Consider the following 16230-nt stretch of genomic DNA (forward strand, 5'->3'; position numbering starts at 1 on the left):
ATGGGAGAAAAAAAACTTTTCGACAATTAGACCCAGCGGTGCCTTTGGTTTGTGGTTTTGGAGCAATCTCTACTGTTTTATAGTTGAATTAAACATTACCTTGCTCTAGTCTTTACATGCAAATGAGTAAAATACTTAGACAATAAAGCCTTTATTGGGGATATTAGCAGCAGCTAAAAGTAACCTCGCAATAAATCCTTTCGCCATGAAGGATTTATGGTGAAAGCTATGTTTTCATTATATGGTGCCAATCTTCTTCTGTAACATTTCGCAAGGTTGATCCATACAGAGAAAATAATTTCAGTTAAAAAAATGTAATAAAAATGTTTACTGTTAAGTTTTTTCTTTTCTATAAATTTTTGTGGCCTGCTAAATTTTGTAAGCTGATGACTTAGGCCTTACATGGCAAATTTTCCCACTCCAGCACAACTCAAATGATTACACTACCTCTTTAACATTCCTTCAAGCCGGTCATCCTTTCATTTAATCCAGATGTGCAGCACTAAAACATGCAGGACAGGGCAGCTGTTTATGTCTATGTTGGTAAAAAAAAAAACCATATATTTATTTTTATTTTGTTCTGGCATTCAATTGCTTTGTGTGCAGAGAGTATTTAATGGGTGCTGTGGAGACTTGGTGACTCCCAAAGTGTCATGTCAGGTGAACTTTCAACATGTTTTTCCCTTCTTACTCACTGCTGGATGGGAAGTATGCCTGGGGTAAGAACACAAAAACATATATCTCTAAATCACAATTGAAAAGCAACACGAACAATTACTCCAAAAATGACAGTGAAGTGAATCAACACTGACCATATACTTAAATTGTTTATAAAGTAGAGGGATGTTAAAAAAAGAGCAAATTGTAACTAAATTAAAAACAAATATTCATCTCCACAGTATTTTTAGCATATTACCTGACGCACCACTTCTAAAGCCTTTAACGACAACATTTGATGGATTCAACTTGTACAATTTTAACTGACTCATTGTTTGTATCCCTCAGTGGGCTGTTGGAGCGCTACCAGTGGTTTTAATGATCACATATAAGTGTTTGTTGTCTTCCTCCACCGCCACATTGCTGGGGATGCCCTCATCTCCATGGAGAACTTGGTTACAGCCCGGCCCACGTACACCTCCTTTTGCGTCACTCTGACTGTTTTACTCTTATCAAAAAAGGAAACATTTCCTCTGCATGATCAAGTTGCTTGCAAGCCATAAATGGGTTACATGGAAATGATCACCCAATGTTCAGTAAGATAATTTTTGTATCTCAATGTGACATTTCTCTGTACAAAGCTGGCAGACTTATATTTCACCTTTAACTTGAAACAAATGAAAACTATGTTCTGCTATTTCACCATGAACTACCTTATGTAATTGAGGTGGACCTCAAAAACTGTCATGTGCATCAGAGATGGACAGCTTTTAGGTTATGCCCTACATAATGTCACTATGTGCCTGTATAATAAGCAATATCTCCCTTTTAAGCTGAATTTGAAGTACTGTGATGAAATTAGAGTAATAACTTTTGCAATTTGATTTGAAACACTGCCAAGAAATAGCAACATCAATAAAATATTCTATATACTGGAGTGGAAACTTTCACTCACTATAGTCCCCATAATTCTTAATGTTGCTAATTTGCATCACACCGACATTTTTTTATCTATTTTATGTGACATCTTCAAATTATCATTCACTACTTTAGACCTGCTTGACAGCAAAAATCTATATATTTTCCCATACGTTTGGGTAAAATAAGGATTGAAAAAGAGAAAAATTCTAGAAAACAGGATAGACCACTTTTCAGGTCATTCTAATAGTGTTTTAAAAATTTAGATAATTAAAAAAAAATAAAATAAAAAAATAAAATAAAAAATTTAAAAAAAAATTGATAATTATTGTATCATTATATTATTCCAATTAAAATTTAAAAACTATTTCCACATGTCTCTTGTGAAGTACCCAGCTTCACGTGCACATCTGTATTTGTTCAACTGCGTCATTGAAATTTATGTGGCACATGCCCTAAATTCCTTTACACGGTGTTTACTATCCTCCTCACGGGGCTCAGATTCCCAGTTATTTAAAGCGTCAAAACAGAAACATTTTACATCTCTTTTAGTGATACAATACGCCTCCTCAGCATCCCGTAGATCTAACATATACCACACTGCGAACAAAGTGCATTACCACTTACAATAATTTTACGTAAGAAAGACTATAAATTGGAAACACTTTTCAAAATACCTCGAGAGATATCACATTTTTGTTCAGGCAAACTTTTTTGCTTACGCGAATGACTGCGCACAAACAGTCCCCACCACATTGCCATGCGCACACTTGTATAACCCTTTAGATAACAGCCGGTCGCTCTGAGCTGTTATGAACCAACCCTGGCCACCGCTTCATTCACCGGCTTCTCCGTCGTAGTGATTTGCTCTCTCTCATCACACTACCAGCAGCCGTGGGTTCCCATGTGAAAAGCCCGTCACAACCTTATATAAAACGACTGACAGCAGAAAGGACGAATCACGATGCGGAGCGGTGGTTACGCCACCCGCCCCCGCCAGCTCGTGATACCCTGATTGGTCAGAATCAAGGAGAGGCGATGACTGGCTTTCATTTAGACCAATGGGAGTAGAGCAGTAGGAAGGGCTAGAAAATGGGCTTGTAATGAGGTCACTGCTTGCGTTGAAGTTCCAGGGCAGTGCGTGGACACCGGAGCCGGGCAGAGAAATTTGTGGAAGCAGCCCAGAAGGAGCGGACGGACCCAATCCTTCAGAAAAGGTAGCTGTATCTTCAAGGATTTTATTCCACGGAGCAACCGGAGAAAATAGAGTTGAAGCCCTCCGTGAGGTTTGTGAAGCTTATTATATGTCCGTATGAAATAACGAGTTGGGTATTGCATTATAAGGTCACAGCTCAATTAACTGGACGTCTGCCCTCTTGACTGCTGGAAATCCCTGACGGAGTAACCGCTTTACCTGCTGCGGGATGAATAAGCAGCTGACCGGGGCTTTAAGGAACTTGGCATGCGGCGAGTCAAAGCATCCAGAAAGAAAGTTGAAGCAGTTAAACTGGCGCAGAGTGGCCGGAGCGGTGAGTCCCTTCTGGAGCTCAGTAGATACAGTGGATAGGTGAACTCTGTGGTGTCAGTGTCACATGAAAACGCCGGTACGAAGCCTTATGTAAAGTGTTATGCTGCAGTTGCACATGGCACAAGTTCACATGCCGCTCCGATTAGGAAATATGCAGTACGAGGAGCTGAGTACAAGGAGGTTGGCAGAATTAACCGTTCATTCATTGTAATTACATGAGTGAGAGCACAGTGACTACAACTTTAAAGATGACAGGGGCAGTGCCAAGGGAGGGGTGCGGAACGTCTAGTATTATATAATTATGTTATATATATATAATACTTTTATAATTTTATTATAGTGTGCAGAAATGGTGGGGTCATGCATGAATTTTGCAAACTCTCTCTGTGGATTCTCTATGGTTACTCCAGTGTCTTTCTCTGATCCAGAAATATGCCTTTATGGTTATTTGGCCTGAGTCCATTCATGAAATTTTGGCCGTTTTGTGACTTGGTTGCTGGAGATAGGCAGGCTACCATTCCCCCCATAGCACTGCAAGGGTTACAAGATTGTCAGAAATTATTGGATGGATATTTTCTTATTTTCATATTCATTGTTTCTTGTTTTAATGTCTTTCACTCACTCTTGGGCCTGGATCACCTTCTGCCCTCTTGACTTTTGGAAATCCCTGACAGAGTAACCCTGCTGCGGGATAAATCCTGCAGCAGGTAAACCAGGACGTATGACATTTGTAGAGTTAGAGTTTTGAAATCATGGACACTGGATTTTTTTTACAATAAAAATCTAATATATAGATGTTTGGTAGGTTGAACAATGGAAGTGGAGTGACTTTAAAAGCGTCTACCACATTTTAGCTTTGACACTTTTCAGTCTTATTGTTGGTTTAATCCAATTCACCACAATGTGATCATGATCTCTTCAGTCAGGCATTTAACTACCATAGAGATGAAAGATAAGTGAACTGAACCTGAATCTGATTAGAAAGTGTTATAGCAGCGCCACATGTCTTTCACTCACCTTAAATTAGATAAAACGCAGTGGAAAGCTTTGCACGCTATTCAGGTGGAGGCTGCTCTCTGCTAATATCTACCAGCCTGCAGCAGTAAAATGCAACCATGAAAGGTATCCAAGGGACTACTTTTTAACTGAAACTTAACTGGCAACACTCTAGAAAGGCTTATTAAAACAATTTATAGCAAAAAAACAAACAAACAAAAAAGAAACATTTCCTGCAGGAATTAAGCTCAGTATCATAAGTAACCGTAATCGTAAGCAACCAAAGCATCATGTATGTTGTCTAGCTGTGCCAGGACTATATATTAGGAAAACTCATTAGTGTTGCTTTGGGAGCTGTTAGGTTAGATATCTACTTCAGAGATGCATGCATCTACTAAATAAATGGTTCAATGACATCCTGGAAGAGTTAGGGTAGTTGAAGTTATATAGTTTTCCAAATTTGCTCCCCCTTTATAATATAATCAAGAAACATCCTAGGGTCGCTCCTGGTTTAAAAGTTGTAGGTTTGTTTTAAAAAATGTGTGAAACTCATGATTACCTAATGCAAGATAATGACTATTTTTAAAGTAGAGGCGTTGACCTTATCTTATTCTATAAGAACAAGAAGCAAAGTAAGAGAAAAGGCAAATCCATAAATTCAGGACACAAATTTTAGAGAATTGGTATGTATTCAGTCTTGTTTTTTCCATACTCCTGAATAAAATGTAGTGCCATAGTCTCAGAAGTTAGGCTGTGTTTTTTTCTGTTTGTGATTGTGAAAATGATAACGTGTGGAAAAATTCAAGGGGTGTGAATACTTTAGAAAGGTACTCCAGCTTTATTCTTTGTCCATCTTTAAAATACAGTCCTCAGGTTGAAGTTGACTTTGTTAACAGTTGCAGAATAATACAGCCAACTTCAGTTTGTCTACATGAATGGAGTGGGAGGAGACAAGATGTTTGACGCAGGTAGAGGCTGACAAGGGATTTGTTATTTAGATCTGTTTATCATACAGTTGAAATCAGAGGGAAGGGTTGCCTTCTCTACAGCTCTCCACAAACACAGCGGCAGAACAAAAAGATCAGGAGTGGAGAAGTTAAATGAGCATATTTATGTTCTCAAAGCTGATCTAAGTACTTGTTTTTTGTGAAGTTGTTCTTAATTACTCAAAAATGAATGCAATAAAGTCTTGTGTGTAGGGTAGTGACACAAAAGCAATGGTGATGAATGAAATTCTGACTTCAATTTACATGGCTTTATCTAAATTTAGTCACTAGTATTTAGAGTATTTGCAAACAATTGGTTGTAATACCAGATGTTTGTATTTTTTCAAATTTAGTTTGATGCAAATTAGACATTTTATGTTCAAAATATTTAAAAACTGTGGTGGCAGTTGCCCTTGAGCTCCCTATCATGGTACGTTTTCAGCGATTTAGAAAATAAGGATAAAAAAGGCAGGATGTCATGAACTGTTTATATTTGTGTTTATTTAAAAGAAAATTGTCTGACAGTTTTTAATCCTCCTACTTATTATAACTTTATGGTCTCATGGATTTGTGCTGTCTCTGAATGAAGCTTTACACCACTTAACAATTAAATGATTTCTCATACTATTCCACATAGATTTTGAAGTTTTACGTCAGCCAAATGTTCCTATTAACCACTAACAAGTGTTCAATTGGATTAAATTAACCATACAGTGTAATATATATATATAAATGTATATATATATATTACACTGTATGGTTAATTTAATCATACAGTGTATATATATATATATATATACAGTATATACACCTCTTAATTGTGTTATCTTTCTCATCTTGCGGTTTTAGACACCTGTGCCTTATTGACCGTACCTTAGTATCAGATGTACGTCATAGCTTTTATAGAGGGCCAGCCAGACGGTGCGCCCTTTGACCGAGGAACCATTATTTAATCGAGTCAGTCCATGTACTGATTACATTATGAGGAAGAGTCTGATGACTCTGGAGAAATAAAAAAAAGTGAAAAAGTGGTTTGGGAAGCAAAGTCCATTGTGATTGGTTTTTAAAATGATCAGTGGATTCCCGACAGGGACAAAGGAAAGCCAGTTGTTTTTGTCCTCTCCTTTCTCTGCAGCTGCTCAGCTGGAATTTATTTATTGGCAGAGAAGAAGTACAATTTGCTTTAGTGCACAGGTGCATTAGGTGCGTTAGACACAAATAGCCTCCCTTACAAAAAAAAACAACTAAATAACATAGTTGATCTGTAGGTATCTTGTTAGCAGTCTCTCCTTACATAGAAATGTCCAAAGGATTGTCCAGAAATATTTTTATGTAATTGCAATATCTGCTGTTGCACAATCACTTGACTTGGATTGATTGTTAGATAATAAATAAAGAATCTCCCACATTGGTCATTAGTACAATCTTTTGGACTTTGTGGTTTGTCAGATTGCCAGATAGCTTTTTCATCTTTGGACTAGAGTTTCAATTGCATCTGCTGCCTCAGTTGCACTTTCTGACAGGGAAAAAACAGCTCAGTAAGTGCTTTGAGAAGTTCAGAGCAGCCTGTTCACTCAGTGCAGAAACATTCTGGGAGTAATGTCTCTAAGTTACATGGGAGAATGGGTCCAGTCATTGCAATTTGTGAAGGTTTTTTTTTTTAATGATCCTAACCACAGTGAGCTGTCATACAGAAGAGGATGCATTTCCTTGGTCCTTTGTCAGGTTTCTCAGGATTTTTAGGTCATTTCTATTGTGTTAGTATTTAGATATTTTCTGGCCTCATTATTCCTCTTCCGTTCTTCACTTGTCCACTTTCCTCTGGCAGGGTCATGTACAAGTAATGAAAATATGTCAAAATGAAGCCAAATTCCAAAGAACAGTACTGATCTTTGCAAAGGCCCAATAACTATTGATATTGACCACTGTAAACATTTGCAAGAAAATCTGACCTATAAAGAGTTAGGAGTGATTTAAAACTTTTGCGCATTGCTTTCATGTCTCCTATTGTGTCTGGATCCCTGTGCTTTGTCTCTGCATGCCCATTCTGGTTTTAGCCAAAGACGTCATTATAGATTTGTTTTTCTTTCTTATTCTTTGCTCTGCTGCACCTTTAATCCTTTAAAGATCTGCCTCTGCTTCTTCTTACCCGTCGTCCCATGCCTGCTGCCTGTGTTCAGTTGTGACTTGCTCCATTCTGACAAGCATTGGTGAACTTTTTGCTCAAGTTTAGCCATTTCTTTTCACACTTTGCAAGACTCATCACCTCTGATTGATCATTTACTTACTGACTGTAGGCTGACCTATTTCACTTGGCAGCTCAGATGCAGGACATGAGCCAACTATGCAGCAGGTCGGCGACATGTCACACTGTGCACAGTCATCTGATAAGACCTACAGAAGTGTTAATTATTGATATCTATGCTACTGTCATTTGTTCTACCACAAGAATTTTCAGTTACCAACATCCCACAGGAGGGATTATACAGACCCTTATGGGATAGTTGATCAATCTAAAGTCATTTATATTCATTATGGTTTTCTGGAATCCTCACAAACTTGTAAAAACAAGCTTGGACAAAGTTATGCACTGACATTTAATGCATTCAACATGACCAGAGGCATTATTTTTTATTTGATTTTAAATGTGTGTTTTATTTGAAATTTAAAAGCAGCATTTAAATGTAATGCCAACTGCTTTACTAGATAATGACTGCATATTCTTGTATAACACAATTTGTTAAATAACAAAATATAATTATTGTCGTAAACTGTGCTTTCATCTTTCTCATTGAGTTATCCACTTCCAGTTAGAGTGGCCATCTGGGTGGTGGTGGAAAGTTTGGAAGACTTCAAATATTCGACTCCTCCTCTTCACTGTTGCTTAGTCTGTTGTCAAAAGCTTTAAATAAACCTTTAGGATTCTTTTCAGTTTTTTGGGGGATGTTTTTTTTCAAACTATCTTCTATAGACGTTCCATTGACAAAGTGCTTTGTATAATATTTCAGTCACAGCTTTTCATGTTTTTAATGTAAACACAGCATCATTGATGCTCCCACATAAATGAGTGTACTCCATTCTCTGTAACCAAGCGTGTTCTTGATTCTGGATGGAGTATTTTGACATCCTCCTTTGCTGTCTTACATGCTCAACTGAGGTCCCAATACATTCATGGAAAAAAGAACGTACGCCCTCTTTGAGGTTTTAGAGTTTACATATCTGCACGGGATAAAAATGATCAGACTTGTAGCAAGTGTTGAAAATATTTAAAACAAACCTCTACTGTACAGAAACACGTAAGGCATTGCACACTGTCATTATTTATGTAACAAAAAATGTCTTCAACATTCCACTGTGTTAACTTGGGGATGAATGGTGAAAGTGTGGGTTCATTTGAAAGGCTTGACCAGATCAGTTTTGCTATTTACTGGTACATAAGTAAAACCAAAGAGTTAGAAAGAGAATCTACTTTTTTTAAATATGACTTTTCACTGGATTGTTGCTTGGTGATGTGTGTTGGCAATCAGATCAATCTTGTCAGGTGTTATTTGTGGTCCAAGTTGGAAAATCCTTTTAAAAGAGTTGAAGGCTTAAATTGGACAGATCTGCTGTTCTTAAAGGGCAAATTGTCTGAACCAGAGGCTTTCATAGAACATCAGAGGCATCCAGCAGGGTTTTCAGGGGTCCAGGGTCAAACCATGCAATGTTTCAAATATGACACTAGACCAAAGGCAGAAGGAAGCCTTTTGAAGTAGGATTGGTGAAATGTTTTTCTGTTTTTAACTTTGTGCAAGCATTATTCCTCTTATATTTATACAGTTGTTCAAATGAACATTCAGACACAAACGTATGTTGAAAAATTATCATAGCATTGACTATTTGGCACCACTGGATACAAATCTTTACTGTCTGGAGCTCATGTCAAAGAACTTTGCAACTTTCATAAATTTTTAAACATAATTTTTTGCCTTCACTGGATGTTAAGTCATGTTTTTTCTAAATATTTAAAATTGTGAATAAAAACAGATTCATTCATGTTTAACACATGTGATCTCTTTCCACAGATCAGTTCATTTACTTTTCATCCACTCCGTTGTCATCCTTCTGACAATGGGATGATTGCGTTCTACTGAACCTGAAACAACCCCAGCAAAGACCTCCTCCTGATGTCAGACGATTCAGACTCCAAGCCCTATCCCTTGCCGGTTCCGGCAGATCGGGATGGAGCCTCAGCTTCGAGCAGTCCCATGGCACAGATGCGTTGGGTGGGCAGCTATGCCCAGAGCAGACCTGACCTTGGACTGCCCTCTGAGGGCAGTGATAGTAGCGGTCAGGACCCCGCCATCTCTCCTCACAACGTGCGCAAGACAACGCGTTCTCGGTTGTCCCCTGAGGAGGACGTGGAGATGAAGAGCAGTGGGTCCAGCGGCAGCGGGACAGAATCGCATGGCAATGAGAGTCATGGCAACGAGAGTCATGGGAATGATAGCAACGGCCATGAGTCAATGGGAAGCTCCACCAGCCGCAGTAAAGACTCAGCATTGCTAGAATCTTTAGGCAGCAATAAAAGGTGAGCGATTGCAGAACTTTCTTTCCTTTACCGTAATTTCTTATTACAAATTTAAAAAAAAGACATGAAACTTAGTTTTCCAATCTGTGCCAATTTACAGCAAATTCCTCTTCCACCACAGTAAGAAGGTGCATGGTGTAAGAAGGTGTTTTTTTAGGTGTTGACCAGAGAAATTAGTTTTCTGTAGTGATCGGATGTTCTTGGACTTCATTATAATTTTAATTAATCATTTACAGACTTGTAGATTTACCAACTCATGCTTTTGTAAACAAACAGCATGGGGTGCCCTGGCAGAGCTATCACCAGATCTTTTTGGCAAAACAGAAGACAAAACCTTGTCTGGTTACTCTCACCAGAAACGAGCCAAATAAATTGCCATTGTCAGTGTATGTTTGGTGATTTTTGTCAAGAATGTAAGGCCATATTCAGATTCAGCTCCTCTATTACTTATACTGGCATTTGTAGGAGTCAATAGCAGTGTGGATATATCAACTGGCTAATTAGCACTCCTGATTAAAGCTAAAAGATTTAATGTAGTCATCACTTTCTATTCAACACAGAGAGACTTACACTGAAGCTTCACTCTCCTAAATCAAATCTTAAAACTTTCCTGTTAGCTATTTGTGCAGCAGGACCTTAACAGAAATGGCTGGGATAGTTTATTTATCAAACATAAAAAGCAGTTTACAAGCAGCAGTACGCACCTTATTTCTGTCATAAAATTGAACGTAAAATTAGGTTTAGGGATTTAGCCACGCAGTCATTCACCTCTAACGTAGGCTGATCATTGATTGTGATGCAGTGCCAAAAACAGTTCAGTTTTTGAAGTGAGACTTTAGCCAGTAGATCAACAAAAAGGTAAAAAATAGCATTAGAGTCAGTGAGACCCACCTATTGGTGTCAGATAACAGCCATTGCTTATAATTAACTCTCCAGGAATCTTTTACCACTTAAATTGAATATTCTACTACTTAATTGTACTCTAATGATTTCTAATAGGGTAATTTTTGCTAAATACATTTATGTTCTCAAGCATTTGCCATTATGATTACCCTGGGCATTTCAAGGGCATTTCATTTAAAAATGAGACATTTTGTGCTGCCATGCTTTTAATGGCTCAAAATGAATTCAGGTGTGAGTACTGAATGCATAACTAATGTCAGAAGTAGAGAGTCAAAGCTCACTAAACGTTTAACCTTAAAAATTAGTTTTAGTAAAAATGTTCTCTCCGTGAACGGCCCTTCATAAACAAAATTTTTAAATGGTGCCTTGTGAATGGGCACTCCATTCAATGAATCACTGTTAGCTGAACACTTTCAAACTCAGAATAGGCTGCGAGATTCTCGCAGTAAGATAACTTTGGGTAAAAATACCATAGCTTCTTGGTACTTGCAGTAGAATTTGAAACAAAAAATATTTGATCTAATCACTCTGATTTGAAACAGAAAATAATCAATTATTCTTACAAAATAATTTATCATATTGTTCATTGTAGTTAGATCTTTGTCATCAGATTTAAACTACTCTAAACCAAATGAATGGCTGGACAGAAATATTTTAGCAGCATAATAGTCCAATCCTACCTTGTTATATCCTTTTAACAAGAGGCTAATAACATTAAGCCATCCATTGCTGAAGGACAACTATGTAAAACCTTTTAGCACTTTATAGCTTGGGACTAGCTTCCAGCCGGATCACATTATGAACAGCTGAGTCTAATCTGGCTTCTGGTTGAAGTAGTGGATAAGTTGTTTTGGCTGCAGTTTGGTTAAAACCATGTTTTAAAAAATTGTCTGGCAGGCTTGAGATGTGGTTTGGCTTACATGTTGAGATTATCTTGTATCTCCTGTGTTTTATTGGAAAATCAGCTGTAGTGCTAATCGCAGTCAAACAACATAATTTTATGGTAAATAATGTTGTTTTTTTATTCCACTGCTTCACACACACATTCACATGGTGGATTGAATATTTTTTGTTTTTCTGCTTTAAATTTACAGTTTTGACACATAAAGGAGCATTCATGTAGCACATTGAATCTTCCATATTTCATCCAGAATTAGTGAATATAAGATTGTCTGTTAAGTTTTTCATATAAACTAAGTCATAGATTCAAAGGAGGTAATCTGTAAAACCTTTAGTGCGTGTATGTGGCAACAGGCTAGGATCAACATTCAAGGTTTGTGAAAACATATAAGTTCATGGATCAATTTTTCTCCTATGTTGCAAATGCTGAACCAAGAGCAAAGTATTTTTCTGATCCCAAAGTGATACATACTTAAGGGTTTTTATTCATAAATCTCAACTTTTGAAATAAATCTTGGATAGCACCTTTAATTTCAGGAGTTTTTGTGACATAGAACCTTTTTTTCTGACACATAAGAGTTGGTTTAAAGCTAAAAAAAAAAAAAAGAGACAGTTTTAAAACTTGCAGAATATTTTCCTGTCATCATCATGTCCAGAAATAGACTCAGACACATACAGCTTGCCCAGGAAACACGCAGAGCAGAGGAACAAATACATGACTGTATCAACCAGCAGGAAAAGCAAATTGATGTCATCTTGAAGGCTGGAAGCTAGCTTTTCTTCAATGCCAGATGGACCATGTCACGCTTTCCTACTCCTTGTTGCCATGACAATGCACTGTTTGTGTGTGTTTATCTCTGGGTGGAGCAACCCGGTCGCAAGCTCTGACGTCTTTACTCACTCTAGGCTCAGCCTTACTTTGACCTGCCCTTGATGCTTCAGATCCAGGCATTTTTTTGAAACCGCTCCTTTTCAGTCATGGTCTATTTCCCTTCTGGCATCTAACGCTCTGTCTGCCGACAGAGTGACGTATTTTAAACCCACATAACTCTTTCTGGTTTTGTGTTGCTACATGGCATCCCTGTCTGCCAACTCTGAGTCATCTTGGTTTACTTTCTACATGTTTTGTTCTCCAGTTTTAGGAGGTACACCTCAGAATGTTTTTGTATTTATCTACTTACTCTCTTGACATAGATCTCCATGTATAAACTAATTTCTGGATAAGCAAGTGATTTAATTACAACCAAATATTAACCTATTAATCTAAACATGTCGACAACAATGCATTTTCTAAAGGTTAGGACACCCTGTCCCTAAAAGGTTATTTGACGCCCTTGGCTTTTGCATGTACTGCCTGCTTTAATTCCATAATGTCTTTGATTAAGATGTGGTCTTTGAGGAGACCCAGGGTCTTTCATTTCTTAATAATTGGTCAGTTCATGAAGTTACTAGCATGTTTTGTGTCCTTGTCATGTTGCTCTGATTCGGCTCTATTTGCTTTTCATATGGTTTCACAATTCTCTCAAGCATCCTTTGATAGTCAGTAGATAAAGGCCACATCCTGCTGCAGAAGATCTTCCCATTACACTTTCAGCTTTGTGCTTCTCAGGACAAGAACAATAAGTGTTACCAATGGCATTATTTTGAAAGACTCTGACAACTGGCCCATGTTGACATTATTGTTACCTTAAATTCTAACTTTAGTTTGTCTATATAAAATTAGCCAAACCTGTGGTTTAAACAGCTAGTTTATCAAATTTTAAACTCAGTTAATGTTATAGATTCTTCTCATCTTGCTGCAATGTCAAACTAATGGCAGGAAAATGGTGTGTAGTTGTGAAAAAATGGCTTGGTCAGACCAAGACTATAAAATACACTCGGGGTACATCTGCTACCCTTTTGGAAAAACAAGATTGATGCATTGGTTCTACCAAACAGAACAAGACGGGAAAATATGAATTATCAAAGAGTAAGGGAAGGAAGTTTACCAACTTTAGAAACATCATATTAAGAACTACAAAGGTATTCGAAGCCTCTTTTCTTAGTTTTGTTGTCCCAAAAAGCCTGCAAATTGAAAGTGGTTAAATCTGACACCCATGTCCTGCACATGTTAGATGCACTCATCCTAATCTAAACCATCTACCACACCTGATTCAAATTGTTGACTCATTTCCTCTGTTACTAAGTTCATCAGGAACCTGCTTGGCTTGTTCATCTAAAACATGCAGGACACCGGCCCCAGGCTCGAGTCGCCCACTTTCTGGTGTGTGGGGTACATTTCCAAGGAGGTTCAATTAAACGTTTTCTACATACTAATATCAGTGATCAGTTTATTATTATGTCCTACTGACACTGTTTTAAAATAATAATCCTGTGCCTGATTCAATAAAGACAATAAATGTGTTGCTTTAAATGACCGTATGCTCTAACATGTCTCCTATTACTAATATTAATATACCAATTGATCAGATGAATATTACGTGCTCATGCCAAAGTCTAAAGATCTCCTTTGTGACATTTATTAGTGAGCTTGCGTGCTAGTGGCAAGGGCTTGCTGGAGTTTATTCAGCGATCACTGATAAGTGATGCATTTTTATGACTGCACTGTTTTATTTCCCAGAAGCCAAATGCTACACGAATCGAGAATTACATCACTGCAATAATTTCTGCTTAGTGTTTTACTGAGTGAGCTCCTCTATGCCACAGATCCTGCAGGTTTTCTGAATGTAGACAGAAAAATTACAGTAGGTTGCAGCTTAAAAATATTTCTACATTGTTCAGGTGTATTAGTTTAACTAATGACTCTGTCAGTCTGTAAGGTTTTGATCATGGTCTCCTTATGCTAGAAAGATTATTTACTCTGTTAAGCATGGACAGTCTGGTCAGCTGATTTTCAGTGCCATGGGGTCAATTGATACAAATCAAATCAGATATTGAAAAGAGATCATATTAAGCATCAAAACAGGAAGCAAAAGAGTGAATGGATTCAACTAATTTACTGATGGATGTTTTTAGTTCATTCCCATCACATTCAGTGAGAAAAAAAAACATGAAAGCCAAATGGAAAACATCCCTTGCCATTTTTAAATGTAATGCCTTTGCTGTCCCAGTTATGCCTCTTAAACATAAAGGAATCAATAACCTGTCAGTAGAAGATTTTTAATTAAAAAAGACCAGTTTCCTCTGACCTTCAATTTGTGTTTCTGCTCCTGGAGGACAACTGAAACGTCTCTTACACTGCCACTTTCAGCGCCCTCTTTATATAACTTTTCCCTGACCTACAGACTCCCTGCCATGATACCAATTAGCTTACTGGACACTAAGACATACAGTATTTAGACTGTCTAGTCTAAAACCAGCTGTTGCATTGTGCACGACAGAAGGCTATTTAGATTGAATTAGATTCCTTCTTTGGCTCAGGAAGGCTATTTGTGAAGATGTTACCTATTCTGAGCAGGTAATCAGGGTTATTTATAGTTGTTCAGTTTTAGTTCAGATGAGTCAGACTCCCAGACAGCTGCTAAATAGTCTTGCTATAATCTGGTGGCTAATTCTTTATGTATATTATAAGAAGTGTTATATAGTCAGCTAGGGCAGAGCTGTTGATTTGTAGTTGCCAGTTTCTGCTGTTTTCTGTTCAGATTTCACCACAGCGTCAACTGAAAAGAAAAGGTTTCTCAAACTTGTGTTCAGACTGAAACCATGTGTGGCATCTCTGGGAACTAAAGGCTTACACTGAACTTGGACTCACCTGTGCCAGGAATAACGATTCGCTCTATTTTTGAACAAGTGTGCTAGATATAGGTAGTATGCAGTGTTAATCTTAGTCGTAACCTTCTAGGTTAATGCCCCTTATATTAGATACACGGTACAAAGCTCCTAGAGAGACTTAGTTAACATAAACAGGAAATGTTTAAACGGTCAGCCATGATGGCTATTCCAGAATTTCTTTTAGCAGAGCTCCAGATTTCTTAGCTGAATGAGATCATGACTTGTTGTCTTAGAGCTGTTTACTGTAAATTCTGATCTGTTATTATCTGAGGGTGTTGAGACTGAATGAAGGTTGTGGTTTGTTTGATATGGAGCAAATGTTCTTGTAGTTGAGGTCAAACAAATCCTGTTTATGTCAGAAGTAAAACTTTATTTTCTCATGTAAATATGTTTTCTTTAACTCACATCAGCAGAAGGACGTTGGTTTAAAAGCAGCTGGTGTTATCGTCTATTTTTAAATGAATCATAAAAACATGAACAATGAACATGATAGACCTTTGTTCGTGCTGCTTCTTTGTAAATGAAAACGTAGAAAAGCTAAATAGAGTATAAAATGAGGATAAGATAAAAAAAAAAACACTTGTGTAATATTCTAATTTTCTCAGAGATTACATTTGGTTGTACTCATCAAAATTACCAGAAAAAAGGCTTGAAACCTATCTACATGTATATGTGTGCATTGATTGTATATAATATATCACTTTCATTTTTTTTTTAAATTCAACCTCTAAAAAAGATATTTTTGTTGAGATTCTAAGTTGCGCAGGTTCTTCGGCTGTACAGTAGGTAATGGAGTCAGACTGAAGGCCAGAAACAGTCTGCATTGAAAAAATATCTCTAAATTTCTAAATCAGCACCAAGAGAACAGGCAGAGATTTTGTCCACTGCTTGTTCTTTGCCCCCAGTTGTGTTTTGACCTCACCCTTGACCACAGTGCTGTTTTCTTGCTGTGCAGCCAATGAGCTGCGGGGAATAATTTGGGTCCTTCAAGTAGATGACAA

At 37.5% G+C, this 16230-nt stretch overlaps 1 protein-coding gene across 5 annotated transcripts in view; it reads left to right on the forward strand.

The window, feature by feature from the left end:
* Window positions 1-2704: 2704 nt before the first annotated feature.
* The window catches only part of LOC102220757 (period circadian protein homolog 2-like), a 31628-nt gene continuing 18102 nt past the window's right edge, over window positions 2705-16230 (forward strand). For 3 of the 5 annotated variants that reach the window (XM_023335515.1, XM_023335518.1, XM_023335519.1), the window contains exons 1-2: window positions 2705-2861; window positions 9150-9655. In XM_023335515.1, the coding sequence (XP_023191283.1) occupies window positions 9252-9655 (404 nt within the window). In that variant the 5' untranslated portion in view covers window positions 2705-2861; window positions 9150-9251. Of the gene's footprint in view, window positions 2862-2919; window positions 3105-9149; window positions 9656-16230 lie in introns of all 5 variants that reach the window. The other 2 variants (XM_023335516.1, XM_023335517.1) reach the window with 2 other exon arrangements.

This window comes from Xiphophorus maculatus, chromosome 6, assembly GCF_002775205.1.
Source record: "Xiphophorus maculatus strain JP 163 A chromosome 6, X_maculatus-5.0-male, whole genome shotgun sequence".
NCBI lineage: Eukaryota > Metazoa > Chordata > Actinopteri > Cyprinodontiformes > Poeciliidae > Xiphophorus > Xiphophorus maculatus.